At 57.6% G+C, this 27,926-nt stretch overlaps 2 protein-coding genes across 3 annotated transcripts; one reads left to right on the top strand and one right to left on the bottom strand.

Annotated features, from left to right (window-relative positions):
* The first annotated feature begins 8,873 nt into the window (after positions 1-8,873).
* On the top strand, positions 8,874-21,928 carry STAT6 (signal transducer and activator of transcription 6). Of its 2 annotated transcripts, XM_058308297.2 has the most exons (23): positions 8,874-9,072; positions 9,239-9,509; positions 12,031-12,167; positions 12,572-12,710; positions 12,984-13,067; positions 13,496-13,634; positions 13,760-13,809; positions 13,995-14,143; positions 14,631-14,762; positions 14,889-15,077; positions 15,394-15,481; positions 15,622-15,744; positions 16,321-16,413; positions 16,680-16,886; positions 18,043-18,137; positions 18,233-18,369; positions 18,690-18,836; positions 19,049-19,112; positions 19,224-19,334; positions 19,483-19,575; positions 20,246-20,311; positions 20,404-20,532; positions 20,623-21,928. In XM_058308297.2, the coding sequence occupies exons 3-23, from the start codon at positions 12,052-12,054 to the stop codon at positions 20,810-20,812; spliced, it is 2,541 nt and encodes an 846-aa protein (XP_058164280.1). In that variant the 5' UTR covers positions 8,874-9,072; positions 9,239-9,509; positions 12,031-12,051; the 3' UTR covers positions 20,813-21,928. The 2 variants fall into 2 exon arrangements, with proteins under 2 accessions (XP_058164280.1, XP_004466219.1); XM_004466162.5 differs by lacking the exon at positions 8,874-9,072 and having other exon boundaries at positions 9,284-9,357.
* Positions 21,885-27,700, bottom strand: NAB2 (NGFI-A binding protein 2). The gene is made up of 7 exons (XM_004466163.5): positions 27,456-27,700; positions 25,206-26,079; positions 24,641-24,774; positions 24,315-24,366; positions 24,087-24,219; positions 23,740-23,931; positions 21,885-22,742 (listed from the first exon to the last, which is right to left on the bottom strand). The coding sequence occupies exons 1-7, from the start codon at positions 27,536-27,538 to the stop codon at positions 22,633-22,635; spliced, it is 1,578 nt and encodes a 525-aa protein (XP_004466220.1). The 5' UTR covers positions 27,539-27,700; the 3' UTR covers positions 21,885-22,632.
* Positions 27,701-27,926: the final 226 nt, after the last annotated feature.

The following is a 27,926-nucleotide window of genomic DNA, read 5'->3' as shown; positions in this document are numbered from 1 at the left end:
AGCCATTGGGTGCCTCTTTCCCACATGGGAAGTCCTGGGTTCGGTTCCTGGTGCCGCCTAAAAAAGAAGACAAGCACACAATGAATAGACAGAGGAGACAGTGACTGTAAACAATGGGGGGGGGTAATTTTTTTTAAAAAAGTAAATCCTGCCTTTTCCATTTACATGAATTATAGGACAGTCAAAAACTAATCTACAATAGGAAAAGACCAAAATGGTGGTTCCCCCTGTGGGTATGGAATGGGGATAATGATCTATATCTTGACTGAGGATTGGGTTACGCAAGTGTATGCATTTGTCAGAATTCAGTGAATGTATTCTTAAGATTTGTTCATTTCACGGGTTGCAAATTTTAACTCAGAGCGTTTTTGTTTTTTTTTTAAAGATTTATTTTTATTTATTTCTCCCTGCCCCTCCCCCAATCCCCCCACTCACTGCTCTCTGTGTCCATTTGCTGTGTTCCTCTATGTCTGCTTGTATTTGCATTAGGTGGCTCTGGGAACCGATTCTGGGACCTTCCAGAGTGGGTGAGAGGCGATTACTCTCTTGCGCCACCTCATCTCCCTGTTCTGCTATGTCGTCTTATTTTCTCTCCTCTGTGTCTCTTGTTGTGTCATCTTGCTGTGCCAGCTCTTTGCATTGGCCGGCACTCCTGTGCAGGGCGGCTTTCCCACGTGGGGTGGCATCCCCATGCAGGGCGGCACTCCTGCATGGGATCACATTCCCACATGGGCTGGCACCCCGTGTGGGCCAGCTTACTGTGTGGGCCAGCTTGCCCTCACCAGGAGACCCTGGGAATCTAACTCTGTATGGTAGATGGGAACCCAGTTGGTTGAGCCACATCCATTTCCCTCAGAGTGTTTATTAAACTGTAAACAAATAATGAACAAATTATTTGTTCATTATTGCAATGCCCAGGTCACACTCCAGACCAAATAAATCAGAATCTCCAGTGCTTCTAATATGCAGTCTATGTTGAGAATCACTTGGTCAAAGATGACTCCAAGGTTTCTGTCCTGGGCAACTAGGGGCATCTGTGGTTTCATTTACTGAAGCAGGGAACAAAGGAGGAGAAGCAAATGTGGTCAGAAGCTGGATTGTCTGACATTGAGCTCTCCATGGACTTGAACGTGGTAACGTGGTGATGTTCAAAAAGGCATCAATAGCAGGGTTTTATTTTAAATTAATTCACTTAGCCCTTACAACAGCAACCCTAAAAGGTGGATACTATTATTCTTACCATTTTACAGATTAGGTAACTGGAGCAGGGAAAGGTTCAACAGTCTGTCTGAGGTCACACAGCAACCAAACGGTAGGGCAGGAATTTGAACCCAGGTGGTCTGGCCCCAGAGACCATGGTTTTAACCACCACACTCTGCCACCTTGCCCCTGGAACATTGCAGCCTTGGCTGTAGATGAGATTACATGGGAAGAATAGTTTGTGTAGACAGGAGACTAAGAAGGAACACCCCGAGAAGCAGGAGGAAAACCAGGGAAGAGACAGACCACGGAAGCCAACCAGGTGCACAGTGTTGAAAACTGAGGCAAGGTCCACAAGGTAAGGACAAGGTGTGCCATCATTCGCAGTGCCTAGGAGGGGTGGGCATGTGTGACGTGGGTTTGAACAGTTTCATTGGGCTGGTAGGGGTAACCACCAGTTGGCAGTGTACTGAGGAGGTGAGAAAGGGCAGACAGTGAATGTGGATAATGTCCCCAAGAAGCTTGGCTGCACAGGTGAAGAGGAAGGGAGGCAGCCAGATGGTAATTAGACATCTGTTTGGAGGGCTAGAACTTCCTCGCAGAGCCTCAATCCTAACCACAGCTGGCTCCATCCACAGAGACTTGACTTGGCCCATCCACCAGGGCTATTGCTTGACCTTCTGTGGAGTCGAGGTCTGCTGGCTGCTTTAAGTCTTTGATAGCCCCCAGGGCTCCATTTGGAGCCTTGAGATGAGCTGACCCCCCCATTGCAGCATATCCTGTCATCCTTGGCAGGCTCGGTGGGCGTCCCCCCTTCTCCACTCAGCCCAGTGCTTCCTCTTCCTGACCACCCTACACTGCTTCGCACCGCCCTCCTTGCATGAAATCCTTGGCCGTCCTCAGCTCAGATTGCCCTTGCCCTTTTGCTTGCCTGAAAGCTGGCTCTTCCCTGAGGACACGCTTCCTTTAATGAGCTAAGCCTTATTCTTCCATGTGCACAAGACAGGTGTGGGAGCACGAGGCAGGTAGCCCACTCTGAGCTCTCCTTTTCCTATAACCATGATGGCTCCACCAAGGTCCCAGTTAGGATGCTTGGAGTGAAATAGAAGACCCAATGAAAGTAGCTGGGACAGTGAGGACTTCTAGAGCAGGTCCAGGGCTGGCTGATTCATCGAAGATTTCCTACCTCTTCACACTGCTATTCTATCCTCAGAGGCAGGTGGTATCTCCCGTTTGGTTGTGATATGGTTGCAGCCGTTCAGGTGTTGTGTGTGGAAAAGACACTCAGGAAGAGCAAAACCTCTCCCTGGAGCCCCGTAAGGTCCTGTTGGCCAGGAGTGGGTCGCTGGCCAGGGGAATGGAACTAAGGTGGTTGGCTACCATTGCAGATTCATCTCCTGAATACAGGGGAGCTGGGCACCTGAACAAATCCAGACTCTGCCAGTAAAGAAGAAGGGATTGGCTGCTGCGTAGGCATCATCAGTGTCTGTCCTAATAGCCCTAAAATTCCTCTTCTTTTAGGTCAGCTATTTCACCTGTCATTGAGAAGACACATAGCACCCTGCTCAAGGGTGACAGTGCTGGAGCCAGACTAGCCGGACTCAAATCTCACCTCTCACGTACTGACTCTGTGACCCTGGGCAAGTTATCCAACTTTCCACGCCACAGTTTCCTCATCTATAAATTGAGGAGTATCAGTGCTATCCAACAGAACTTTCTGCGACGAAGGAAATGTTCGATGTGCTAAGACGGTAGCCTCCAGTCACATGTAGCTTTTGAGCACTTGCAATGCAGCTAGTCCATCTGAGGAACTGCATTTTTTATTTCAAATTAAACAGCCACATGTTTATAGGCTCCACATGGATGAACCTTGAAGACATCATGTTGAATGAAATAATCCAGACCCTCATATCACATACTGTCTACAATACCATTGATATGGCAGATTCACAGAGACAGAAGTGGATTTCAGGTTACCAGGGTGGGGGCGGGGGTGGCGAGGAGTTCCTGCTTAACGGGCAGAGTTTCTGTTTGGGATGATGCAAAATACTTTGTACTGGATGGTAGTAATGGTAGCACAATATTGTGAATATAACTAGTATCACATGGAAGTGGTCGAAATGGGAAATTTTGTGTTGTGTATATGTCCCCACAATAAAAATAACTAAATAACTAGCCCTTTGTGTCCAGTGGCTGCTGTATTGGGCAGCACAGTTTTATACCATAGTATAGATGTACAATAACATGTACAATGCTTAGATTTTTAAAGTAGGGATTGAGGTGACACGGCAAACCCTCACCAAATGTTATTTATTATTTTTGTGGTCATCCACTGATGTACTGGTCACATGTCCCCACTGCTTGAAGACTGTGGCACCCAACTCACTGTCTCCCTGTCCACCTCAGGTCTTTTGCAAACCCAGATGGCTTCTGTGTTCATGCAGATAGTCCAGCCAGCGTCCGGACCTCTGGGCTCCTTGGCCTCCGCAGCGCCAGTGACTCACCTCTATGTTGCCAAAGCCTCACTCCCAAAGCCACTCCCTGCACCACACCCTCCCAGCAGCCCCGGCTTGCAGGGTGACTGGTCTTTAAGTTGGTTGAGACTTCCAGTTCCTTGACTCCATTCTTTCCTTACCCACCTGCCTCTCACCTCCTCTTCTAACCAGCCTCAATTCCACAAGGCTTCCCTTCTACTCCTCCACCATACACCCTCCTCTGTTGTTGGGAAGCTTCTTGGCATCAGACTGGTCCTTTTCAAACCATCCTCGACACCGCTGCTACGGTGTAAATCTCAAGTTACTCGTGTGCCTGACTCCTCTGATGGCTCTGCATTGCCAACTCCTGCCATTCCCAGAACGGACCAGCCTCCCACAGCTATCCATGCCTTTGCATCTGGCAGTTCCTCTTCTGCTTTAACTCTCCCCTTGTTCTTTGCCTGAACAACTCTATTTTTCCTTCAAGACTTAGTTCAAGCAGCACCTCCAGGAAAGGCTCCATGATCTCCCAAGCCTCTACGTGGCTGACGTGCCCCTCCCATGTGCTCCCACGGCGCCCTGTGCTCACTGGGATCACAGCCCTGATCACCCTGGAGCATCATCGGCTGTTAACAGGTCTGATGACTCGCCTCAGCTGCAAGCACACGAGGGCAGACACGCCACAGATGCTTGTTGAATTAACTGGACCTAAGTTCTGGGAGGTTTGGTTTTGTTTGTTGTGTATCAGTTTGCTTTTGTTTATTTATTTTTTAAGATTTATTTAATTTTATTTCTACCCCCTCCCCCGCACCAGTTGTCTGTTCTCTGTGTCCATTTGCTGAGTGTTCTTCTTTGTCAGCTTCTGTTATTGTCAGCGGCATGGGAATCTGTGTTTCTTTTTGTTGCATCATCTTGTGTCAGCTCTCCTCGTGTGCGGCACCATTCCTGGGCAGGCTGTACTTTCTTTCACGCTGGGCGGCTCTCCTTACGGGGTGCACTCCTTGCACGTGGGGCTCCCCTACGCGGGGGACACCCCTGCGTGGCAGGGCACTCCTTGCGCACATCAGCACTGTGCATGGGCCAGCTGCACACAGGTCAACGAGGCCCGGGGTTTGAACCACGGGCTTCCCATATGGTGGACGGACACCCTAACCACTGGGCCAAGTCCGCTTCCTGCTTTTACTTTTTAAAGGTGGGAGGGATTTGAACATGTTTATATACTGATGGTAAAGATCTGTACTAATCAGAGTGAGAGGCTGGAGAGTTGGGGGATTGCGGGTATAACTAAGAGAACAAGCCCTGAGGCGGCAGCAGGGAGGGGCTCTGAGCGCAGGTGCCCAGCACGCCTTGGGCAGGACCTGGGACCCAGTCGCCTTCTCCTCTGAGCCTGCAGGGATGTGCAGGTGCCACCAGGTAGGGAGAAGGCAAGAAACGGGGGGAGTTCCCAACCAACGGCCTCTGTTTCCTCTAAGTGATGAGTGCCCTCAAGGTGCGTGGAAATGTGGAAAGACTGGCGAAGGTCTGGGAGACAGAGCTGGTGAGGGGTCCACAGCAACTGCCCACGCTTCTTCCGTGGCCTCTCCCTTCAATCCCTCGGTCCTCCACAAATCCCAGGCCACTACCCCGTTCTCCTGAACGTGGCACCCACTCAACTTGCCTGCGAAATCTACTGAGCTCCTATAATCAATCCACCCATGAGTTTGGTCCTTATTTACGACAGTGTATGTCAAACATCTAGCCCTGTCCCAGGTAAAGAGTAAACACTCGGTAAATGGTAGCTAATGTTGTACTTACTGGCAAGAATGCATATTGTCTTCTCTAGCTGCATGGCCGTGGATGCAGCATGATATGCATCCCTACCCTCTGGGAGCTTATGTTCTTGTTGGGGTAGAAGGATGTACTATAAAATAATTTAAAAGCAACACAGAGGTACAGGTGATGGCCACCAACATCTGAATGATGCTTTCAAACTTTTTCAAACACAACCTGCACTAAGAAATATGTTTTATTAATACATCATAACCGGGAAGCGGATTTGGCTCAACTGACAGAGCGTCCACCTACCATATGGGAGGTCGAGGGTTCAAACCCAGGGCCTCCTGACCTGTGTGATGAGCTGGCCCACGCACAGAGCTGATGCGCTCAAGGAGTGCCGTGCCAGGCAGAGGTGTCCCCTGTGTAGGGAAGCCCCATATGCAAGGACTGTGCCCTGCAAGGAGAGCCGCCCCGCATGAAAAAAAGCCAGCCTGCCCAGGAGTGGCACCACACACACAGATCGCTGATGCAGCAAGATGACTCAACAAAAAGAGACACAGAGCTGAGGACAAGAAGGCAAGCAGACACAGAAGAACACACAGAGAATGGACACCGAGAGCAGACAAAGGGGGGGGCAGGGGAAAGGGAGAGCAATAAATAAATAAATGAACTAAAAATATATCTTTTAAAAAATAATACATCATGACCTAGGATTAGACACATACATAAAACTGGAACAAAAATTTCACGAAACAATACCCATCCTTTGTGTGATGCACTCTGTTATTTTCTATTCTATTCTACTTAGTTTTAAAAGAAGTAATAGTCAAGGCCTGCCAAATTGATTTTGTTACCCACTATTGGGTTGCCACTTGCAGTTCTCAGGCCACAAGATTTTTTTCATATGCTTTTTCTCATTCAATCCTTAGAGCCACTCAGAGGGATGGCAGGACCAGGAGGAGGGTAAGGCAAGTGAGGCACACACTCTCAGGGTTGTGCATTACTGAACGTCTTCTGGCCAATCCTGCAATTACATGACCTGAGAATGAATGCCTTCTTAATTTTGCACCCTAGTCACCTCATGTCCCTCATCCTTGTCCAAGCCCTGTGAAATAGGTATAACTATTGTCCCATTTCAGAGATTGACACTTGTGGTCATAAAGGTCTTTTTCTTTTTAAAATTTATTTTATTTATTTATTCCTCCCCACCTCTTTGTTTGTGCTTGCTGTCTGCTCTCTGTATCTGTTCATTGTGCACTCTCTGTGTTTGCTTGTCTTCTTTTTAGGAGGCACCGGGAACCAAACCTGGGACCTCCCATGTGGGAGGGAGGCACCCAATAGCTTGAGTCAATCTACTCCCTGCTTGTTGTGTCTCTCATTGTGTTTCCTCGTGTCTCCTTGTTGCATCATCTTGCTGCACCAGCCCATTGTGTCAGCTCACTGTCTTGCTTGTTTTCTTTAGGAGGCACCAGAAACCAAACCTGGGACCTTCCATGTGGCAGGTGGGCACCCAACTGCTTGAGCCATATCTACTTCCCTATAAAGCTCTTTTAAAAAGAAAAGATTTATTTCTCCCCACCTCCTCGTTGTTTCTGCATTTGCTATGTCTACTTTGTTGTGTGCTGGTCTTCTCTTTTTTAGGATGCACCAGGAACCTAATTGCCTGAGCCACCTCCACTCCCTGCTTTGTTGCATCTCTCATTGTGTTTCCTCGCTGTACCTCTTGGTTGTGTCATCTCACCATGTCATCTTGTTGCATCAGCTTGCTGCACCAGCCTGTCCTTTCAGCTCGCTGTCTTATTCATCTTCTCCAGGTGGCAACAGGAACCAAACCTGGACCTCCCATGTGGTAGGTGGAAGCTCATTTGCCTGAGCCACCCCCACTTCCCTCTATAAAGCTCTTAAATGGAGTCAGACCCAGCCAGATTTGTTTCTAAATTCTGGGTTCTTTTCATGACATCACAGTTTCTCCCTCAGTGCAGTCATTTGGAGAGGAAGACAATAAATATTATTTTCCTACCAGTACTTATTCCTCACCCTCCTACTCATCCTTGAAAGGAGCCAGAGTCAGAGATAGAGTTCAATCCTTCCCCTCTGCCTACCCAAGGTGGAGAGGGGGAGAACTTGGCCCTCCTGAGACCCCTTAGATGGTGAAGTCTGAATTCAGCTACTGTCTGTGGATGTCCTCAGGCAGAGTGTGCACCTGGGGGCACAGACAAAGTGCGTGTGCTGTGTTTGTGCACACACACTGCTGTCCCAGCTTTGCTTGCTCTACCAGCCCACGGAGAGGTTCCCTGCCTGCCAGCCCCATCCTCGCTCTCCCTCCTCGTCAGTCGGACTGCCCCCCAGACCCAGTAACCGCACATACACACACGCACACAACAGGCTCTGTCCTCATGGTGATTACATCACCCCCAAATCTGGGGACCCCTATTTGGGGTAACTTCCCCATGCCTGGTTTATTCCTACCATTTACTCTATGTGGCAGGCACTGCTCTGAGTCTTCACGTGTATTGTCACATTTCATTCTCACCTTATAAGGTAAAGACAATTTGCCCCATTTTAGAAGATGACAAGACAAGCCTGAAGCACAAAGAGGTAAAGGAAATTGTCCAGAGTTGTGCACTCAGCAGCACTGGCAGGATCCGAACCCTGGCAGCCTGTCTCCAGAGTCCAGGTCCTAGCTGCCATACTCTGCTTGTTCCTATCCTTCCTTGCCTGGGTGGCCCAAACACGTGCACTCATGCACAGACATGCCCGGTGGCATGGGATGGAGGTAGAGGAGCTGGGGTGTGAGGCTCAGTTCAGACACCAGGGGGCAGTATAGGCTTAGCTTTGGCCCCTCTGCGCAGCCCTGGAAGGGGAGAGAAGGGGAGTGGAAACTTCCCTCTACCGCCCGTCCAGACACCACCGTTTCTGCCGACCCAGCCTTTCCTGTTTGGGACATGAAGGTCTCTCTGGGTCTCTTGGCCTCCCCTATCTCCTCCCACCGAGAAAGCTGCAGAAACCATCCACTAGTTATGATGATGACTCAGAAGTACTTGCTGAGCAAGCCCGGTGTGTTTGGGTGCAGGGGTGTGTACGTGTGGCATTGTGCCTGCATGTGGCTCTGATCGCTGACACATCTGTGATGTGTGCGTGAGCATGTGTCGTCTTGTGGCTGGGGACTCTGTACATGTGTGTTTCTGGGTGTGTCTCAGTGTTTACCCCAGAAACAGATAGGAACTTTGCCAAGGCTGCACAGTAGATTCGTATTCAAACCTGCCCCCTGGGAATCTGCAGGCGGCAGCTCCAGCTTGTGCGGGCGCCCGCTGGGGTCTGAGGAGTGGCACCCTGGGAGGGGGGTGGAAAGACGGTCTTGGGGGAGCTCCGTCTCCAGTCCTCTAGAATCCTGGGCCGCGAGGTCCCCGTCCCCGGGCCCTCCCCTCGGTGGTCACGCGCTCTAAGGCGTTTCCCCGCTGAGAAGGGAAGGGGCGCTAGAAGTTCCTGGGTGCGCGGCGCTGCGAGCTGCTCTTCAGGTCCTCCACTGGAGGAAGTGCACACAGCCCGGAGCCATCTGCTTTTCCAGAGGTCCCAGGGAGCCCAGACCCCAGTCCCCGTGAAAGTTGGGCGTCTGGGGAAGCATGTCTCTGCTTGGTATTAGGTGACTTCCTGGAAGAAATCACACGCTTCCCAGGGGAGGCAGAGCGGGGAGGGGGCAGCCTCCCCTGCAGCCTGGCCCCAGGCCCCCGAGCCCCAGCCCTGGCTCCCCCCCTCCCACCCGGCCCAGGAGACACGCTCACCCCACTTTCTTCCTCTTCCTCCTCCAGCCCACTTTCTCTTCTCTGTGTCGTCAGAGCTCCAGGGAGGGACCTGGGTAGACGGAGAAGCCGGAAACAGCTAGGGCAGCCACTGCTTACACAGAAGAGGAAGGCCGGGAGAGGACTGTGTGTGTGTGATTTTTTTTCTTTTTGGTGGCGGTGGTGGGGGGTGGGGAGGTGCTAGCAGGGCCGGCCCTCAACTCGCTGGACAGAGCTACAGACCCAGAGGGACTGGCAGTGGCCGCTGAGAGGGGGAGAAGACGGCAGAAGGGTTGCCAAGGTGAGGGGATGCCTCCGAGGAGGGGTGGGTGGGGGGCCTCTAGTCAGAGCAGGGGGAGGGCTGATGGGGGGGGGGCTCTCAGGAGTCTCCCCCGGGCAGGGTGGAGAAATCGTTTCGGCTGGTGTTGGTACTGGGTTTGGGCAAGTTTTCAAACTCTCTGAGGAATCTGGGGTGGCCGCAGGCCCCAGAACCCGACGGGGTGGGGGGAGGGCGGGTGTCACTTTTTCCACGCCCCCACTCCCGCACCTCCAGGATGATGCAAAAGCAGGGAAAGGAGGGGAAGGAGGTGCCCTCTGACCTCTGAGCGGAGGGAAGCGGCCGCCCCTGCCCGGGAGGTGGATGCCAGAGGGCAGTTGGGCCCTGTCAAACCCCTACCCTGTCCCCCCGTAAAGGTTCCTGGCCCAGGGTGTGGCCTGTTTGGGGGGTGAGCGAGCCCCAGATGTAGACCTCATGGTGCCCCAGAGGAGGGGGGATTTCCCCCTGAAGGTGCTCCACGCCGGGCCGCTGCAGACGCGGGTTAACCCTCCTCGTGCTGCGCCGGCTCCGCCTCCCCGCCCCCACCCCCGCCGCCGCACGCACGCATTGGGCAACGCGGAGAAACTCTTGACTTTTGATCCTGTGGTCCCACGGTCAGAGCACTCGAGAACGGTCGGGTTGAGGTGCTGGGGCTTAGGCCGCGGAGTGGGCCAGCGAGGCTCCTGGACGTGGGGTTTCCCTTCCCGGTTTGGGAGGGAGCGCTGGCTCCGCCCCCTCCCGCAGCGGCCCCTCCCTCCGGGGCCCCTCCAGCGGCTCCCGGCGCCAGGGGCCCGGTGCTGGCCGGGCCGGTCGACCCCACCTGGTTGGGGGTGGGGGAGTCAGGGAGGTTTGACGCTAGGGCCGTTTCCCTGAGGTGCCAAAGGAAAGGAGGTCACCGCAGTCCCTACAGGATAGGGGTAGGGGGTCGCAGTTCTGGAACTGAGCACCAGCGGGGTCTCGGGAAGGGAAGAAGCATAGGGGAAGGGGGTGCTTTGAATCTGAAACACAGACCCAACGCGGGCTCCAGGAGGGGACCCGCCCGGGGAGAGGTGGGGTGGGGGAGCAAGGCCTGCTGGGCACACACACACACACACACACACACACACACACACACACACACACACGAGCTGGAGTGGCCAGGGGTGGAGAGGATTCTGTCTGTGGGAGAAAAGAGCCCCGGGGGGTAGGGAATGAGGGGAGGGGCTAGAGGGTCTTCAGAGAAGGGACCCTTCTGTTCCCCATCCCTTTGGGAACCCCAGGAGAGGGGAGAGGCTGAAAGTGCAACTGGAGGAATTGGGGATACTAGCAGGGATTTTCAATCATCCTCATCCTCTCTTTGCTAGGAGAAGAGAAGCATGAACTGAGACCCCTGGGAAACCACTGGTCTACCCCCCCACCCCTGCAGCCCCCACACAAGTGGGGTACAGCCCTTTCCCCTGCTTCTCCCACCACCTCCTTTCCTCTCTCCCTCTTTTCTTCTCTCTCTTGGCCTTCTAGTGCTCTCATTTCCTCTGGCTCTTTCAGGCTCTTCATTCCAGGCTTATTAACCCCATTTTCCCCCTCCAGTCTCTCTCACCCTCTTCTTTAGTTCTCTCTACTTACCCCTTTTCTCAGTCTCTCCTCCCTCATTTCTCTTCCCACCCTCCCCCTTTTCCTAGAATGATAAGATTTGGAGTTGGAAGGGATCCCAGTAACACAGCGTGGTGCTTAAAGTTCAGGAATTGGACAGTCTTGGATTCCAATCCCAACGTCATTCACTGGCTGAGTGGCCTTGAGCAATTTAGAGAACTTCCTTGAGCCTCAGTTTCTTCATCTGTAAAAGGAGATAATTATGTACTTTTAAAACTGTGAGGCTTTAATGAGATCATGGACTTAGCGTAATGCCTCATGTACAGTGCTTGATAAATGTAGGCATTATTACGTTACCATCTTCTTCATCGTCTGACCTGGTGGTTTTCAAATGATCTCATCCTGGAATTTTAAGGGGGTTCCTCCAGGGACACCTTTAAGGTGAGAAGATGAAGAGAGGGGAGTAGAACCAGTAGAGTTTCAGGTTTCCCACACTTGCTTTCAACAGAGAAGCTCTAATTTTTTAGCTTTTGTATAATTGTGATTTCACAGATTAAACACTAAACTAGTCTACTGCTTTAAAAAAAGGTATGTGAAGCTCAGTTCTCATGTGAGGTCCACAGGGGCGGCCCTTGTCTCCTGAACCAGAGCCAGATGGAGAGCTGGATCCCAGGTCCTCTGCTTTTTCAAGGGAGCTCTTTCCCACCACGCTGTCTCCTCTTATCTCCCCGTACCCATGGCCCCTGTGTCCATCACTGAGGGTGTTATCCCATCTCAGGCATCCACCAGGGATGACTCTGGTTTGAGGTGGCCTGGCTGTGAGTGGAAGTGGAGATGGTCTGTGGGAAGGCCGGTCTGCAAGAGGACCCCGGCTATCCTGAGAGGTGGGCCGAGTTTCCTGGGTGTCTCTTAGGGTGGCCTTGTTCCTTTCCTCTAGGCGCCCTCCCAACCCCAGATCATGTCTCTTTGGGGTCTGGTCTCCAAGATGCCGCCAGAAAAACTGCAGCGGCTCTATGTCGATTTTCCCCGGCACCTGCGGCATCTTCTGGGTGACTGGCTGGAGAACCAGCCCTGGTAAGTCCTGGTCGCCCCTCTCTGGTCCCCTACACCTGCCCGATGCCCATTAGATTCTCCTCCGCACCCGATGGAATTGTGGATTTGAGACCCGTTCTACCACGTGTGGTGGCCTTGGTTTAGAAGGGAGTCTGTCCCGCCGGAACTAGACCATGCATGTTGACATGGGGGGTCCTTCTCCCCCTTAGGAGGCTGAGCCAGAAGAGGGAGGTCAGGGCTGGGGCAAGGGCACGTGCAGTAACAGCCGGGAAACCTGGGACCGAGGGAATGAGTGAGGGCCGCAGAGGGCCTGGATGGAGAACGCAGAGTGGGGAGTGGACGCTGAGATGCTTGCTGTGGGCCGGAAGGTCCGGGGAGCTGAGGGCGCCCTGACCTGAGGCCGCCTCACCCTCGTCCTCCCTCAGGGAGTTCCTGGTCGGCTCGGACGCCTTCTGCTGCAACATGGCCAGCGCGCTGCTCTCAGCCACTGTCCAGCGCCTTCAGGCCACTGCCGGGGAGCAGGGGGAGGGCAGCGCCCTCTTGCAACACATCAGCACCCTGGAGGTGGGGACTGGAGGGGAGGGGACAGGGCTGGGGTGGGGACTGGGTGGAGCTGGGGTGAGCATTGGATGCTGGAAGAAAATGGGTGTTCTTGCGGTTAGACGTTGGCCAGCAGGCAGATGAGATTTTTAAAACATGCGAATGCATGGAAACTTCTGGAATCTAAAGTGGCGCTACCTACCAGTGCATGTGTGAATTGGGGGAGGTGTATGTGGAGTGGGGGAAGGATGTGGGTAAGAAGTAGGCCAGGCCTGCCCATCACCTTCCTCTCTACAGAGCATATACCAGAGGGACCCCCTGAAGCTGGTGGCCACTTTCAAACAAATGCTTCAAGGGGAGAAAAAAGCTGTTATGGAACAGGTATTGTGATACCCCACCCCCCACCCCGACTCAGCTCCCTGGGGCTTTAGCCTGAGCCATGAGAAACAAGAAAGAATTGGAGCCTCAGGAAAGGCTCAGTGTTCTAGGATGACCAAAGGAGGTTCCTTGGGTCACAGTGGACCCCCAGCCAAGCTCAGGGGAGCTTCAAATAAGGGACTGAGAGTAGAGAGGCCTGGGGAGCACAACACAAGGGGATAAGGAACTGGTTCCACCAGAGGTGGAGAGGTCTGATCCGCAGGACACTCCAAAAGGTCAGAGCTGCCTGAGGGGAAAGGGGAGCCAGCTAAGGGAGTGGTCAGCCCCTTTTCTGCACAGCGTGGTGGCGGTCACCTGTTCAGGGAGTGGAGGCTGGGCACTGAAGGATAGACAGAGTGTCTCACCTCTTGGCGTCTGGCCCTCCTGCGCAGTTCCACCACTTGCCAATGTCCTTCCATTGGAAGCAGGAAGAACTCAAGTTTAACACGGTGCTGCGGAGGCTGCAGCACCGAGCGGGGGAGACCCGCCTTCTCCGGGAAGCCCTGCAGCAGGGGGCGGAGGTTGGCCAAGGTAGGGGCCCGGGCCTGGAGCCGCGCGAGGGTCCTGGGGTGTGTGGGGGGAGTGGTGCCCCGTGGAGCTCAGCCGGACTGAACCTCCACTCTCTCTGCGCCCCTGATTTCTGCCCCCACCCTCAGTGTCTCTGCACAGCTTGATAGAAACTGCCAATGGGCCTGGGCCAAGCGAGGTGAGTAATGGGAGGAGAGGTGGAGGCTGAGCTCAAAGTACAGCTGGAGGGATGGAGGTTAGCCTTCAGAGAGGCGCGGACTGAGGTGGGGAGGAGAATGCCAGAGAGGAGAGAGAGCCCTCTCCCCAAGCGCCGCCGGGTGAGCAGGCAGCAGTGGCCCCGGCTCAGCCCCCCCCTGCCTGCAGGCCCTGCCAGCGGTGCTGCAGGAGGCTGTGGGGGAGCTGGAGGCCGCCCAGGCCCTGGTGCTGAAGAGGATCCAGATTTGGAAGCGGCAGCAGCAGCTGGCAGGGAATGGCGCGCCCTTTGAGGAAAGCCTGGCCCCGCTACAGGAGAGGTAGGGCGGGGCCGAGGGGGCAGGCGGGCAGGCCGGGGGTGGGCACCTGCTGCCTCTGCTGGAGCTGGGCCGGCGGGACCCCCAGGAGGGCCTCGGAGCAGGTCCAGGGGCCGGTTCCAGCAGCGCAAGTGCCCCAGGGGGCACAAGTGAGGGCTGGCCCAAACCATGTTATTCTCTACAAGCCCTGTGCCCTGGGGATGGGGGGACTTTTGGTATTGGATTTTTTGGGCGGGGGCACCTTTTACTTTGCACAAAAACACTCCACGTGCTGGCGGCTCTCCCGGGATTCTGCAGGGATCCGGGCACTGAGAACGAGCCTCCCACCCACGGCCAAGGCAGGTCCCGGAAGCCCTTCAGCCCGGGTGCCTTGCGGTCACCACCCCTCCACAAACACTCTTCAGCTTTCTGCCTGGGTGTAGGGGAGGGGGGTCTGGGCTGGAGCAGGCAGGCTGATGTCCGTGCCCCCTGACCGCCATCCTGGCCCCAGGTGTGAGAGCCTGGTGGACATTTATTCCCAGCTGCAGCAGGAGGTGGGGGCGGCTGGTGGGGAGCTTGAGCCCAAGACCCGGGCATCGCTGCTTAGCCGGCTGGATGAAGTCCTGCGAACACTCGTCACCAGGTATGCCCGGGAGCCCCCCAGCCTGGCCTAGGCGGACCCTGAGCAAGGAAGGGGGTCAGAGTGGGGGGGAGGGCATCCCGAGGAAGCCAGCCCCAATCCCCCTTGTGTCCTCACTGCTCCTCCCAGCTCTTTCTTGGTGGAGAAGCAGCCCCCCCAGGTTCTGAAGACTCAGACCAAATTCCAGGCCGGCGTTCGGTTCCTGTTGGGTCTGCGGTTCCTGGGGGCCCCAGCCAAGCCCCCACTGGTCCGAGCCGACATGGTGACTGAGAAGCAGGCGAGGGAACTGAGCATGCCCCAGGGGCCTGGTGCTGGAGCGTAAGCTGGGGCTGCAGAGGCCTGTTGGGGGGCGGGGGGCTGGCACCCGGAAGGCCGGGGTGATGGTGAAAGGGCTGTGGAGCGTGGGGACCCCGAGAGCTCAAGGCAGAGGAAGAGGGGGCACCCACTCAGGGGCTGGAATGGGATGGGGCCATCGGGGTTTGGCTTAAGAACCCGGGGGGGGGGGAGCTGGGGACTGGGGGGCCAGTGAGAGTGGGGTCCACACCGTTCAGCTAGGGACTCGAGCGCCTCACTCACATTGGCTCACGTGGCCCACCTGGGACGCGCGCACCCACTCTCTGACCTCCCCTGGCAGAGAAAGCTCTGGGGAGATCATCAACCACACGGTGCCTCTGGAGAACAGCATTCCTGGGAACTGCTGCTCCGCCCTGTTCAAGAACCTGGTGAGGGGCGTCGGGGCGTGGTGGGCAGGGAGGGGGGCCAGGGGGCTTCAGACTGCGGGGCTCTCCCAGGAGAGGGTGTGGGTTGCGCAGGAGACGTGACCTCCTCCCTCAGCCCTGTTTCCCTTCACCCCACCCGGCAGCTTCTGAAGAAAATCAAGCGGTGTGAGCGGAAGGGCACGGAGTCCGTCACCGAGGAGAAGTGTGCGGTGCTCTTCTCCAGCAGCTTCACGCTCGGCCCCAACAAACTCCCCATCCAGCTCCAGGTGAACCAAGCCCCTCCCCCCCAATGCCCCATCCGGGACCCCAGGTGCCCCTCCAGGCCACGCACTGGGGTCCTGAGCCCCCACCCCATGTGCCTGGGATTCGTGCACAGGGAAGCCGGGGTGAGGGGGAGGAGCAAGAATGCGGAGTGCCTGGTCCTGGAAGGAGCAGCCCCGTAGCAACCCACGGTTATTAAGCCCTTAGAGACCAGAGCACTGTTTGAAGTGAGATACGTGTTCATCCAGACACATTTGGATTTCACTATGAGGCTGGTGCTATTACTAGCCTCATTTTACAAATAATGACCTTGGGAGAGGGTAAGTAATTGGCCTGAGGTCACACAGCTCTGCGTGTTGGAGCTGGTATTTGAAATCTGGAGGTCTGGGTCCCTAACGTTGACTCGCAGCCACTTCTACAGTGAGGCCCTGTTGAGCTTCAGAAAGCACAGAGTGACCTGCTGTGAACTCTTAACTAGGTCGCGTGAGTCCAGTAGCTTCCTGCACCTTCAAAGCCAGCCCCTGCCCCCGGGGAAACCCCTCACTCCATTAAGAAAAATGCCCTCTCCGCATTCCCTTCAGGCCCTGTCTCTGCCCCTGGTGGTCATTGTCCACGGCAACCAAGACAACAATGCCAAAGCCACCATCCTGTGGGACAATGCCTTCTCTGAGATGGTGAGGAGAGACCTGGCGTGGGAGGGGCAGGGCGGCGAGGGCGCCGCAGGCTGGTGGGGCACCGGCCTGTAATAAAGGGTGTGACCTGCTTGCGGACCTGCTTTTGCACTCCTTCCGACATCCCGAACAGCCATCACGGCATAGCACAAGAGAGCGACCGTGGACAAAGCCCCTCCTGTGCGGCTGTGTGCAGGGGGGCGGGCTGCGTGGGAGCGGCGGGGGAACACAGCAGCGCCCGAGGCACCCTCTCCTCTCCTTCTCCCCAGGAGCGTGTGCCCTTTGTGGTGGCTGAGCGGGTCCCCTGGGAGAAGATGTGTGAAACTCTGAACCTCAAGTTCATGGCCGAGGTGGGGACCAACCGGGGGCTCCTCCCAGAGCACTTCCTCTTCCTGGCCCAGAAGATCTTCAATGACAGCAGCCTCAGCATGGAGGCCTTCCAGCACCGTTCTGTGTCCTGGTCACAGTTCAACAAGGTCATTCCCCTGCCCTTCAGACCTCCACCTCCAGGCTCCTCAACCCCAGAGCACCCTGGGGACCCTGCCTGGGCCTGACTGCGGGATCTTCTCAGCGCCCCATCGGGTCCGTGACGCAGGCCTCTGCCCTGGCGCGGGCAGTAGCACCCCTCGGCTCCGGGGAGCCCTGAGGATGCACCCTCTGGCACCCCTCAGGCAGTGGCCTGGGAGGCCCTCTGTCCTCGAGCTTTACCAGCGACTTGCAGAACTCTCCCAGATTTGTCAACAGAGCTCTGATTCAAAATGACTTTGGCCCATTGGGAAAATAGTTCCTGTTGCAAAAACCAGGATGCAATTCTGGTGTTTGCAGTAAAAATAGCTCCCAGTTCACTAGCTGCCAGACACTGGGCTTAGCGCTCAATGCACGTCCTATTACTTGATTCTCCCGGCGGCCCTCGGGGGCAGGCACTATTATTATCCCCACTTGCAGGTGAGGAACCTGATGCTCAGAGGAGTTGAGTAGTTTGCCCGAGGTCTCACAGCAGGTCAGTGGCACGGCTGTGATGGAACCCCATTTTTCTGACTCTGGCTCTTAACTGCTGTGTTTTATTGTCTCCCAAATAGGGTGGCTCAGAACCGGGTGGGTTACAAGAACAGGGGGAAAAAGGCCATCTAGGTGTCTTGGCTGATGACCAGCTGCATACACAGCAGCCATGTACTGCTCTCTTGGGGGAAAAAAAAAAAAAGGAAGAAAGAAACGCCCACACTGACCAGAGGATGTGTCAGTAAAGGGAACACAGCACGCCTCACACCCCGCCGGCCACCCTCCCGGGGGTGCCCCGCGGCCAGGCCTCCATAGGCAGGTGGCGTGGCGTGGTGGCTGGAGGGGCTCCGGCGCCAGACCGCCTGCGCTTCCATCCTGGACCTGCCTCTCACCAGCTCTGTCGACCCGGGCGCGGCATTCGACCTCTCTGTGCATCCGCACAACGGACGACGGGGTGGTTACCGTGCCTGCCCCCACAGGCTGGCGGAGATCAGAAAGGTCTTGAAATAGTGTGGTGCGCAGGACACATGAAGTGGGGCCTGAGGTCCAGCCAGGTCCCGACGCGCAGCTCGGTGGGGGCCCGACCCGGGCTCCAGCTCCCGCCCCCCCCTGCTCACGCCAGCTCTCCAACAGGAAATCCTGCTGGGCCGGGGCTTCACCTTCTGGCAGTGGTTCGATGGTGTCCTGGACCTCACCAAACGCTGTCTCCGCAGCTACTGGTCGGACCGGTGAGTTCCCACCCCGGGGGGCCGGGGCACCTGTGCCTCCAGCTCCCTCTCCGTCCCCAGGGCTCCCACCCCCACCCTCTCCTTCTCCTGGCCAGGCTGATCATCGGCTTCATCAGCAAACAGTACGTCACCAGCCTTCTTCTCAACGAGCCCGACGGGACCTTCCTTCTCCGCTTCAGCGACTCAGAGATAGGGGGCATCACCATAGCCCACGTCATCCGGGGCCAGGACGGTGAGGTCACCCCAGCCAGCCCTCTGCCTCTCGACCCGCGGCCTGTGGGGTTTCTTCTGGGAAGGAAATGCCCTGGCTTCCCTGATGCCCTCCTTGACCTCCAGAAAGTTCTCCTTTAGGTCTAGCTTCTTCCTTCTGGGGTCCCAACCCCCATCGTTTCACCTGGAGCTTGTGGGAATGAGAGTAGAGGGTCTCCCCCCCTCGGGAGCCTCGCCCTGGGGACCCCTCTCCCTTGGTAGATGGAGAGTGGGTTGTGAGGTGGGCGCTGGGGAAGGGACAGAAGTCTGAGCAGAGGGCCCAAGGCGTCCTTTCCGTTGCAGGGTCCCCACAGATAGAGAACATCCAGCCGTTCTCCGCCAAGGACCTGTCCATCCGCTCCCTGGGGGACCGAATCCGGGACCTCGCGCAGCTCAAGAACCTCTACCCCAAGAAACCCAAGGACGAGGCTTTCCGGAGCCACTACAAGCGTGAGCTGGAGCAGCAAGCAGTGCTGATTCCGTCCTGTCTTCTGCCCCCTCCCTGCTCCCAGCCGCCCCCTCTGTGCTTGCCATGGGTCACCCCTGGCTTCTCTCCCCACCTTCTTAGCCCCCCTTCTCCTGGATCCCCATCAGTCATGCCCATCTTTCCTTTCTCTGTAACTCTGGGGCACTCCACGGCTCTTCTTTCCTCCCCAACACAGCTGAACAGATGGGTAAGGACGGCAGGGGTTATGTCCCAGCTACCATCAAGATGACTGTGGAAAGGTGAGCATGGCCTGGAAATGGGGAGAGGGGCCCGGGGGCTGCTACTTAGCTGCAGGAAGGGAAGGTGGCATCGGCCCTTGGTCAGACGTGTGTCTCCCTCCACGATCCCAGGGACCAGCCACTTCCCACCCCGGAGACGCAGATGCCTAACCTGGTGCCCATGTACGATCTCGGGATGGCCCCTGATTCCTCCATGAGCATGCAGCTCAGCCCGGACATGGTGTAAGGGGCTCAAGGCGCAGGAGTGGGGCTGGTCTGGGCGCGCGGGCTTGCTGCGTGGGCAGCTGGGAGAGCGGGCCTCGAGGGCCGAAGCAAGACTGTCCCTCTCTTGGAGAAGGGCTGGCCTCAGGGGTCTGCTTTCTTTCCCCAGGCCCCAGGTATACCCACCACACCCTCACTCCATCCCCTCGTATCAAGGCCTCTCCCCAGAAGAATCGGTCAGTGTGTTGCCAGCCTTCCAGGAGTAAGTCGGAACCCCCGACCTCTTGGGGACAGGGTGGGACGACCACCTGCAAGGGGGGTCTGCATGCATTAGGAGAGGCTCTTCCGTGAGAAAGGGGTGGCCCGCGCACACCCTCTCCTTGCCTCTTCTGCGCAGTCCGCTGAGGTGGTCGTGGTTCAGAGCCGCCCACACTGCCCGAGTTCGAATTCCAGCTCTGTCTCTGACCGACTTTGGGCAAGTCACTGAACCTCTGCTGCCGTCACCTGTAAAATGGGGAATGATAATAATAATGATGATACCTCCCTCACAGAGCTATTGTAAAGGTTAAATACGTAAATAACACGTATAAAGCTGAACACAGTACCTGGCCCACAGCGAGAGCTCCCATAGAAATATGAGTTTTCTCTCTCCTGCTCCTGAAATCTGATGCCCCGGATCTGCTGCCTTGATTTTTTATTCATCTGTTTTTGGCCTTGAAAAGGCCTGGACATTTCTGAGCCCACGCATTGAGGTGGGGAGTGGGGGGTTTGGCTGAGCGTGGAAATGGCTTGCCCAAGGCCAGGCAGTTACTGAGCGGTGAAATCGGGACAAGGAGACAGAACTTGTTTCCTTACCCAGTGGTTTTGACTTTGCAACCCTGTGCCTTCACCAGCCTTCTTTCCTCTGACCTTTCCCACCTTCCTGGTTCCAGACCTCGCCTGCAGATGCCCCCCAGCCTGAGCCAGATAAGCCTGCCCTTTGACCAGCCTCACCCCCAGTGAGTGTCCAGCCTGCCCCTGGCCCTGCCCTGCCCGTTCTTGCCCTGGACAAGCCCACCCTCACTGTATCTCCTTTCCCGGCCCCGCGCAGGAGCCTGATGCCGTGCCAGCCGCAGGAGCACGCTGGGTCCACCCCTGAGCCCCTGCTCTGCTCGGATGTGACCATGGCAGAAGAAAGCTGCCTTAGCCAGCAGGTGGAAGGCTTCTCTCAGAGTCCCTGGTGAGTGTGGGGCTGGGGCCGGCTCTGCGTGGGAGCTGGAGGGGCAGGCACCGTGCTTACCCCACTGCTTCTCCCCCTTCCTCTTCGCAGGGTGAGTGAAGACATGCTCCCTCCCCTGCTGCCCCCCACCGAACAGGACCTCACCAAGCTGCTCCTGGAGGGGCAAAGGGAGCCAGGAGGAGGGTCCTTGGGAGTCCAGCCCCTCCTCCAGCCCTCCCCCTATGGGCAGTCGGGGATCTCACTGTCCCACCTGGACCTAAGGGCCAACCCCAGCTGGTGATCCCAGCTCTGAGCGGGGAGCCCAGGGAGACAGCTCTTCTACCCCCACGGACCTGCTCTGGACGCCTGCCCAAGCTCCCGGCAAGCAGCAGGTGGGGAGGGGGCCCTCCTCCCCCCACCTCCACCCTGGTCAGGAGGAAAAGATTTTGCCAGGAGAATGCACTGTGGTGGAGCAGATCCAGTCCTTCCCTCCCACCCAACACACACCCCGGCCACCCCCTTCAAGCACAAGAAAGGAAGTTCAGGCCCCAACGTGAGACACGCTCCAGCCCGCCTGCACACGCAGAACATACACACACAGCTCTCTGTGAAGACGAGGGGGGCTGCCAGGCTAGGGTGGGGCCAGAGCACAGGGCAGGGCGCAGAGGACTTCTCCGCCCACTCTGAACCAGGGCCCAGGATGCACACGTAGAAACAAGACACGTGCGCACCTCTGCACCTGAGGCTGGGGATGGAACGGAAGGACTGGGCTCAGCCCTGGGGGGGCGGGAGGCAGTTTTGGGGATCCTGGGTGGGAGGAGGGCAGGGTTCTGTACATTTGGTTACTGACTTGGGTTCTACCCAGATTAAAAACCAGAAAATCCCAAACCACCCCAAATTCCTACCAGTTAGATGGAGGCTTTTGGTGTATGAGATTGTATACAAAGATCAACTTCCTTCATGTAGAGCTGTGTCAAAGCGTGTGTAACCAAGACACGTTGATGTACAGATATGTGTACGTGTTAGGCATATGGCCCCAGGACATGCGTGACAATGTAGGTCTGGAAGTGTAAGACACTGCACTAAGACACCAGCAAGTGTGCTGGTGTCCCTGCAGTATGCTAATCCACAAGTCCTCTGAGTTTTGAGTGTAAGTGCCCAGGTGGGAGAACACCTGCACATGGCTGTAGCTTCGGCTTTTCAACACCTCCCGGAGCCAGGGGTGAGAGTCTGGGACTCAGGCCTACCGTGTGGTTCTCCCAGCGGACTAGGGGGCCCTGCCCACTGCTTCTCTTCCCCTATCCCCTGCCCACCGCCAGCTTCCCTCCACACCCCATCCACTGTCACCCTTTCTCCCTCTTGGGAGTCATAGATCCTAAGCCATAAAATAAATTTTATTCCAAAATAACAAAATAAATAATCTACTGTACACGATCTGAAAAGAAAGACACTCTATAACTGCTCAGATGGGTGCTGCAGTCCAGCCCCGAGCTGGGGGAGGCCCTGGGACCAACCCAGGCCTCCCGAAGGGCTGGAGCTTCAAGGGAATCCCACATCCACCCCCAAACCCTCCGAGAGAGGGCAGGAGGGAAAGAACTGCTGAGGACTTAGGGGAAAGATGGGGATGGATGGGCAAGGTGCAGCACTTAAGTTAACAAAACAAACTAGAAGCACAAATATGGGGAAGGGGAAGGGAGGAGGAGCAGGTCCAGTGTTCCCAAGCCCCCCGTTGTGGAGGAAGGGAGAACATTTGCATTTTTAGATGTTGGACCTTTCCAGACAAGTCCCCCTTTTCCCCCATGTCCAAACTGAGTCCAACTGCTCACACCACTGGTTCAACCCTAGAGAGAACGGGAGGGTGTTGTGTAAATGAGGGAGAGCCCCGAATGCCCCGGAGGCAGAGTCCTTGCCCCCTTGCTCTGGGCTTGTGTCCTCTCGCCAGGCTCCTGCTCGTTATTGCTTGAAGCCCCATAGTCCTTTGCCCATGGAGCAGGTGGGGAGGCAGGAGAAGGGCAGCGCAAGGATCCAGGGCTGTGACTAGGGTTTGGGGGTGGAGAGTGTGCAGGGGTCAGTGTGAGCCAGGAGTCTGGGACCCTGGCCCTGAGGACGCCAGTCCACCCCTCACTGCCGGCTGGCCTCAGCCTCCACCTTCACGCTGCTCCGGCGCCCCTCGACCAGGGCGGGATGGGGTCCTGGGGCGGGGCATCGGTCCAGAAGACCTTCCTCGAACTCTGTGGGGAGAAGGAGTGGGTTAGGAGGCTGTCGGGTGGAAGCTGCCGAGGTGGCTGGGAAGAGGAGCAGGGCAGAGCGCGCTGAGATCCCAGGAGCTCACTTTCCTCAATTACCACCTCCTGTCCACGGCGTGGGAACGGGGGTGGGGGCCGTACCCACGCGCGTGCAGCCCCCTCCCCTCTCGGCCTGTGAGTGGCCCTCTGTCTCTGTCTGCGTCTCTCTTTCTGTCTCCCGCCTCCGTTCTGCTGGAATTTCTGGTTTTGTCAGGAGCTGCGGGGGTGGCTTGGCTCTGACCTCTCCCCCTCCCCCCTTCCTCAGGCTCTGCTGCCCCCACTCATCCCTGGCCCCCTCCCAGGCCCCACCCACCCTGCCATGGCCCCCCAAATTTCTAGGAAGGCAAATAATCAAAGGGAACACAGGAAGCCAGCCTCCCAGCTCCTCCCCCAAGAAGAGCCCCCCTTCCAGTCCCGCCCCCACTTCCCACCCACGCACAGTTAAAAATACCAAGCCAGGGTTGGTGGCTTTGTCTGCTGCGTCACTCTCGGCCCAGCCGCTGCCCGGCCCTCGGCCCAGCCCCTTCCCCCAGCCACACACAATGCATCCCCCTTTGGGCTCCCCCCACACCCAAGCTGGGCAACCCCACCCCACAACTCCTGGCCTGCTCCACCCTCTTGTGTGGGTGGAGGGTCTAGCCAAGCTTCCCTTCCCAGTGACCCTCCTTCCTGCTCCCCTTCGCCCACCACTCTCTGTTCCCCGCTCCTTCCAGCTCTCTCTGCAGATGTCTGAGAGCCGGTCCTTCTCCGGTGGGAACAGCCCTGCAGGATCCTCCCCTCCTCGACCCATGCCCGGTCTGGCTGTGGCCTGAACCCTGACCCTCCTGCTGCCCTATGGTTACTACATCCCTCTTCCTCCCCGTCGGGCCCCAGGACACCCAGGACTGCTGTGTGGAGCCAGGGTGGCTGGGGTGCTCGGGGACAGCACTGCTGGCTGCCTCACCTGCGAGAGGCGGCTTCGCAGGCACACAGGGGCTGAGGCGGCCCACGCGGTCATGGGAGACGAGGCGGGCGAGCCGCAGCCCCTCGTCCATCAGTGTCTGTTGCAGGATGTGGCGGCTCCACAGCCCATGGGCTGGCAATGCCAGAGGCAGGTCAGCAGGGGGCGGCGTCAGCCTTGGGCATGGCCCCACAGCTGTGGGCATGGGCACGGGTCAGATAAGGGGCTGCAGCCAACTCAACCCCCACCCAGCCAGGCCTCCCATCCTGTTCCAGGTAGCTGCCTCCTGGCTCCATGCTCCCCACCTCACCCCGCCCCCCGCGAGGAGAAGTGTTCTGATGCCCACTCACCCTGCAAGTGGCCATCCAGGCTCTCCCCAGACAGGCTGGCACTGTCTTCCTCCAGGCTGGGGCGGTATGGAGGCACATAGGACTCAGGGCCTGGGGGAGGCTGCTGGACTTCGGGGTGACTCTGTTCTCCCACCTGTGGATGCCCCAAAAGGGGAAATGAGGACCTGGCATGGGAGGGGATTAGGGAAAGCTGTCCCGTCCCCTTCACACGCCCCCTGGAAAACCTACCTCTTGTTTTAGCTTCTTCAGTGGGGGTCCTCCCAGTTCTTCAGAGTGGAGCCTGCATAAATGAAGAGGAGGTAAAGGAGAGTGAGGCTGCAAAGGGCTCCCTGGCGGGCAAGGTACACAATGTGGCCAGGCAGGAGTCTTGCTCTGGGGGATCGAGGGGGATGTGAGAGGGATGGAAAGAGGGATCAGATAAGCAGACACGCCCGAGGGCAGGATGTGCAGGTGGGTGGGAAACAGGCTGGGAGATGCCTGGGCTGGAGCTTGGGACCCGATTCAGCTCCTCGGCAGGACTCCAGGCTAGGAAAGACCTGGAGAAGGGATCTTACCTGGAACCCTTCAAAGAGGACAAGTAGGTGCTCTCGCGGGCCACTTGGCGGGACAGGGAGAAGAGCTCCACCCTTCGCAGTAAGAGTGTGTTGTCCCTCATGCAGAACTGGGCCGCAGCCTCGTTGATGGTCAGCTGTGGAGAGGGGGCCGCGGAGGCAGTCAGAAACCTAACTCCCCTCATTTCGAGGACTCCTTAGAGCTTTCCACTATCAGACAGAGGCAGTCAGCCGACGGATGCCTGGGTGGTTTTTACGCTATTTGGGAGCATTGTGAGAGAGGAGGGCAGAGGTGAGCACCCACGGCTTCGAGGGATGCCCGGGGCCTTCGCTCCTATTAGGTGCTGAGTGACACTGAGCTAGACAGCTGCGTCCCCGCCTGGGTCTCTGCTTCCCTCTGTTTAGGGAGGGAAGCACTGTAGCTGTGGGCTTGGGGGTATGTGGGGGAGGGGGTTGGAAGGCGGGATCCAGGTCAGGGGGCAGAGATTTGGGGTGCACCGGGATTCGTGCAGGTGAGGGGGTTGCGGCTTGGGAGCCAAGAGTAATCCTGGGAGGCCGAGGTCCTCACCTCGTGCAGGCTGAGCTGTTTGCCCTCCCGCCGTTTGGAATCGAAGCGGCCGTAGATGATGCTGTACTTGCGGATCTCCTCTTCCTTCTGGCTATCATTATCGTCCATCTCAAAGATATGCCCCACACTCCGCGCCAGCTTCTTATTCAGCTTCAGCAGGGACGTCACCTCCCCCGCATCCCCCCTGGGGAAGCTCCGGAAGATCCTGTCCACACTCTCCACCACCATGCGTACCATCTCTGGCTCCAGTCGGTCCGGACTACCCCCAGTCCCACCTGCTGCCAGACCCGCAGCCCCCGTCCCTTCAGGGACTCCTCCCCCTGCAGGTGGGGAGAAGGGTGGCGAGCCAGCCTCCTCTTCTCCTCCTGCCCCAGTGTCCGACTCCGGAGTGCTGCGGCCTGGCCAGATCCGGGGGTCCCCTGATCCAGGCCCCCCCGGCAGTGGCGACAGCTTCTCCCCGAGTTCCAGGGGACTCTTAGGGCTAAAACTGCGGGCACAGCCCGCCTTTTCCCCTGGGCTGCCGTGCCCATTGCTCATGCCCCCTTTCCGGGAACCCGCGGTCTCAGAGATCTTGAAGAGCGGGATGCTAGAGACGGGCACGGCAGGCACTGGCTGGCTGAAGAGCCCCGGGTTGGTGGCCCACTCTCTCAGTGCCTTCTGCAGGCGTCGGACATGGAGGGGCTTGGTGGCCATGCCCACGAGGGCCATGATCTCCAGGAACTCCTCCTCACCCGCCTCGCACAGCTGCTGCACGTCGTCCCCTCCCTGCTGGATGAAGGTCTCGTAGTAGGAAAGGAGGTTGGCGCGCTGCAGGACCCGGTACAGCTGCAGCTCCCCCAGCGTCCGAGGCAGTGCCATGGTTTGGGCACTGGGCCTGAGAAGGAGGTGCACGAGAGTGAGGCCATCAGTACGAGTCTCCCTTGCTGGGGGCCACTGACCTTCCATCTCTTTCCCTCTTTTGAATGCTCTCTCGGCCCACTGCCCAGGCTTGAGCACAGACCAAGAGAACCAGACCCTGCTAAGAGACACAGACCATGCCAGTGCCAACCCACATTGGTTAGGAGCACCCAGAGCCAGTCTTGGTGGAAGTCCGACTCTTAGCCCCTATCCTCAGTTTTTCCCTTGCAGGCCTGGGGCCAGGAGACCTTGAGCTGTGAGGCTGGCCAGCACATCCCTGGAGTTTCTGAGCCTCCCTCTCCCCCAGAACAATCCTCCCCTTCCTTCCTCAACACCCAGCAGTCTCAACACTATTCAAGGTGACATCCTACGCTCAGGTGACTGCAGGACCACATCTTCTCCAGCGGATACTGGAGCCACTGCTGGCTGGAAGGAAGGTGTGGCCCCTTCCCTGCCCTTTCCTACTTAGTGAACCAGTGGGGACCTATGTGCCTCTGTCTTCAGGGCCCCCCATCCCCTTAGATGTTCTTACGGCACCCTTGCTACTTCTACGACTTCCTCTCCCTTCCAGGCTGCCCAAGGCCCCACAGTTGGTCCCTCTCCTGGCAATGACCTTTCCACCTGCTCAGTTCACCTGCCCCTTCCGCTCAGACATGAGGTAGAGGTATGGAAGGAGTGTCTCAATTGTTCTGGGGCCCTTCTGCCCCCACACCCTCCCACGGTGGTAGCGTCTGTGGGCGAAAAATGCCCGAGGACTGCCGCCTACTCTCCTCTCCTCATTTTCCACCCACATATTCAAGCGGAGTAGGGGAGAGACTCAAGGCGGGAGGGGCTGCACACCGACAGCCTCCCCCCTCCCCCTCATGTGAATAAAGAAACAGAAATGGGGAGAGACACTTAACACATCGCATCCTCTGCTAGTCCCGCAATTGCTTCCTTGGCTCAAAGGCGCCGGCTTCTCCCAGACCCGGGGTCCCGCGCTCTGAGCCAACGCCAGACTGAGCAGCTGAGCGGTCCTCCCCTGGCACTTTTGCCAGCTCGCGCTCCCGGGCTTCCCTGGCACTAGGGGCTCCCCGTGTTCTTTGCCGGGGGAAGGGGTTCACGATGCCTCCGGATCCCTGCCAGGTCATGCCCACAGAGTAAAATGGGGTGGGGGAACTAGGTACAACTCCTTCCTATCCCAAATCCCTGCCTGCTCCCAAGGCCCCCTAATTCGAAGACTCACCCCCTTTTCCATCAGTCTCCACCCCCCACCCCCGTCCCTCTTCCTCCCTTCGACCTCCGCCCTTCGGACCCCATTCGTGTCCGGCCCCACCCATCTCCACTCCCCGCCGCTTCCCTTTGCCCACTAACTTGAGTCTGGGCTGCGGCGTCCGGCGGGCGCTGTCCCCTCCGCCCGGCGGCTGCTCGGCTGTGGGGGAGGGTGCTCTGTGCATGGACGGCCGGAGACCACCCGGGCTGCCCCTCCCGGTGCTTGGCGCTCGGCGCCTAGTGCGCGCTGCGCTCTTCCCGGCGCGCGATGCCGTGTCCGCCGCTGTCCAAGCTCCGTCCCTCCCTCCACGTCTCCTCTCTTCGAGCCTCCGCGCCTCTGTGCCTCTGCCCCCCCACCCTCCCCGGCTGCGCTCGCCGCCTCTCCGCGCCTCCGCCTCCGCAGGACGCACGGGGAGCGAGGCCCGGCGCTGCGCTGGCTGGCGGGCTGGCGGGCGGAGGGCGTGGGTAGAGCCGGGGGCGGGGGCCGGGGGCGGGAGGCGGGCGCCGGGGCCTCTGGGCCGCGGAGATGCCGCGGCCGAGAGGCCCAGGGAGGCGGGGACTGGGGGAGGGGTG

This window comes from Dasypus novemcinctus, chromosome 12 (genome assembly GCF_030445035.2).
Source record: "Dasypus novemcinctus isolate mDasNov1 chromosome 12, mDasNov1.1.hap2, whole genome shotgun sequence".
Lineage (NCBI taxonomy): Eukaryota > Metazoa > Chordata > Mammalia > Cingulata > Dasypodidae > Dasypus > Dasypus novemcinctus.
Note: the sequence above shows the minus strand (reverse complement) of the source record. Positions and strands in the feature narration are given on the sequence as shown.

Coding starts and splice junctions, on each gene's coding strand:
- NAB2 (XM_004466163.5), bottom strand. CDS start 27,538: ATGCACAGAGCACCCTCCCCCACAGCCGAGCAGCCGCCGGGCGGAGGG. Junction 26,080..27,455: donor ACGCCGCAGCCCAGACTCAA/GTTAGTGGGCAA, acceptor CCTCCTTCTCAG/GCCCAGTGCCCAAACCATGG. Junction 24,775..25,205: donor AACAGCTCAGCCTGCACGAG/GTGAGGACCTCG, acceptor CCCTCTCCACAG/CTGACCATCAACGAGGCTGC.
- STAT6 (XM_058308297.2), top strand. CDS start 12,052: ATGTCTCTTTGGGGTCTGGTCTCCAAGATGCCGCCAGAAAAACTGCAG. Junction 15,078..15,393: donor CAGGGGCCTGGTGCTGGAGC/GTAAGCTGGGGC, acceptor CTCCCCTGGCAG/AGAAAGCTCTGGGGAGATCA. Junction 15,482..15,621: donor CCGCCCTGTTCAAGAACCTG/GTGAGGGGCGTC, acceptor CCCACCCGGCAG/CTTCTGAAGAAAATCAAGCG.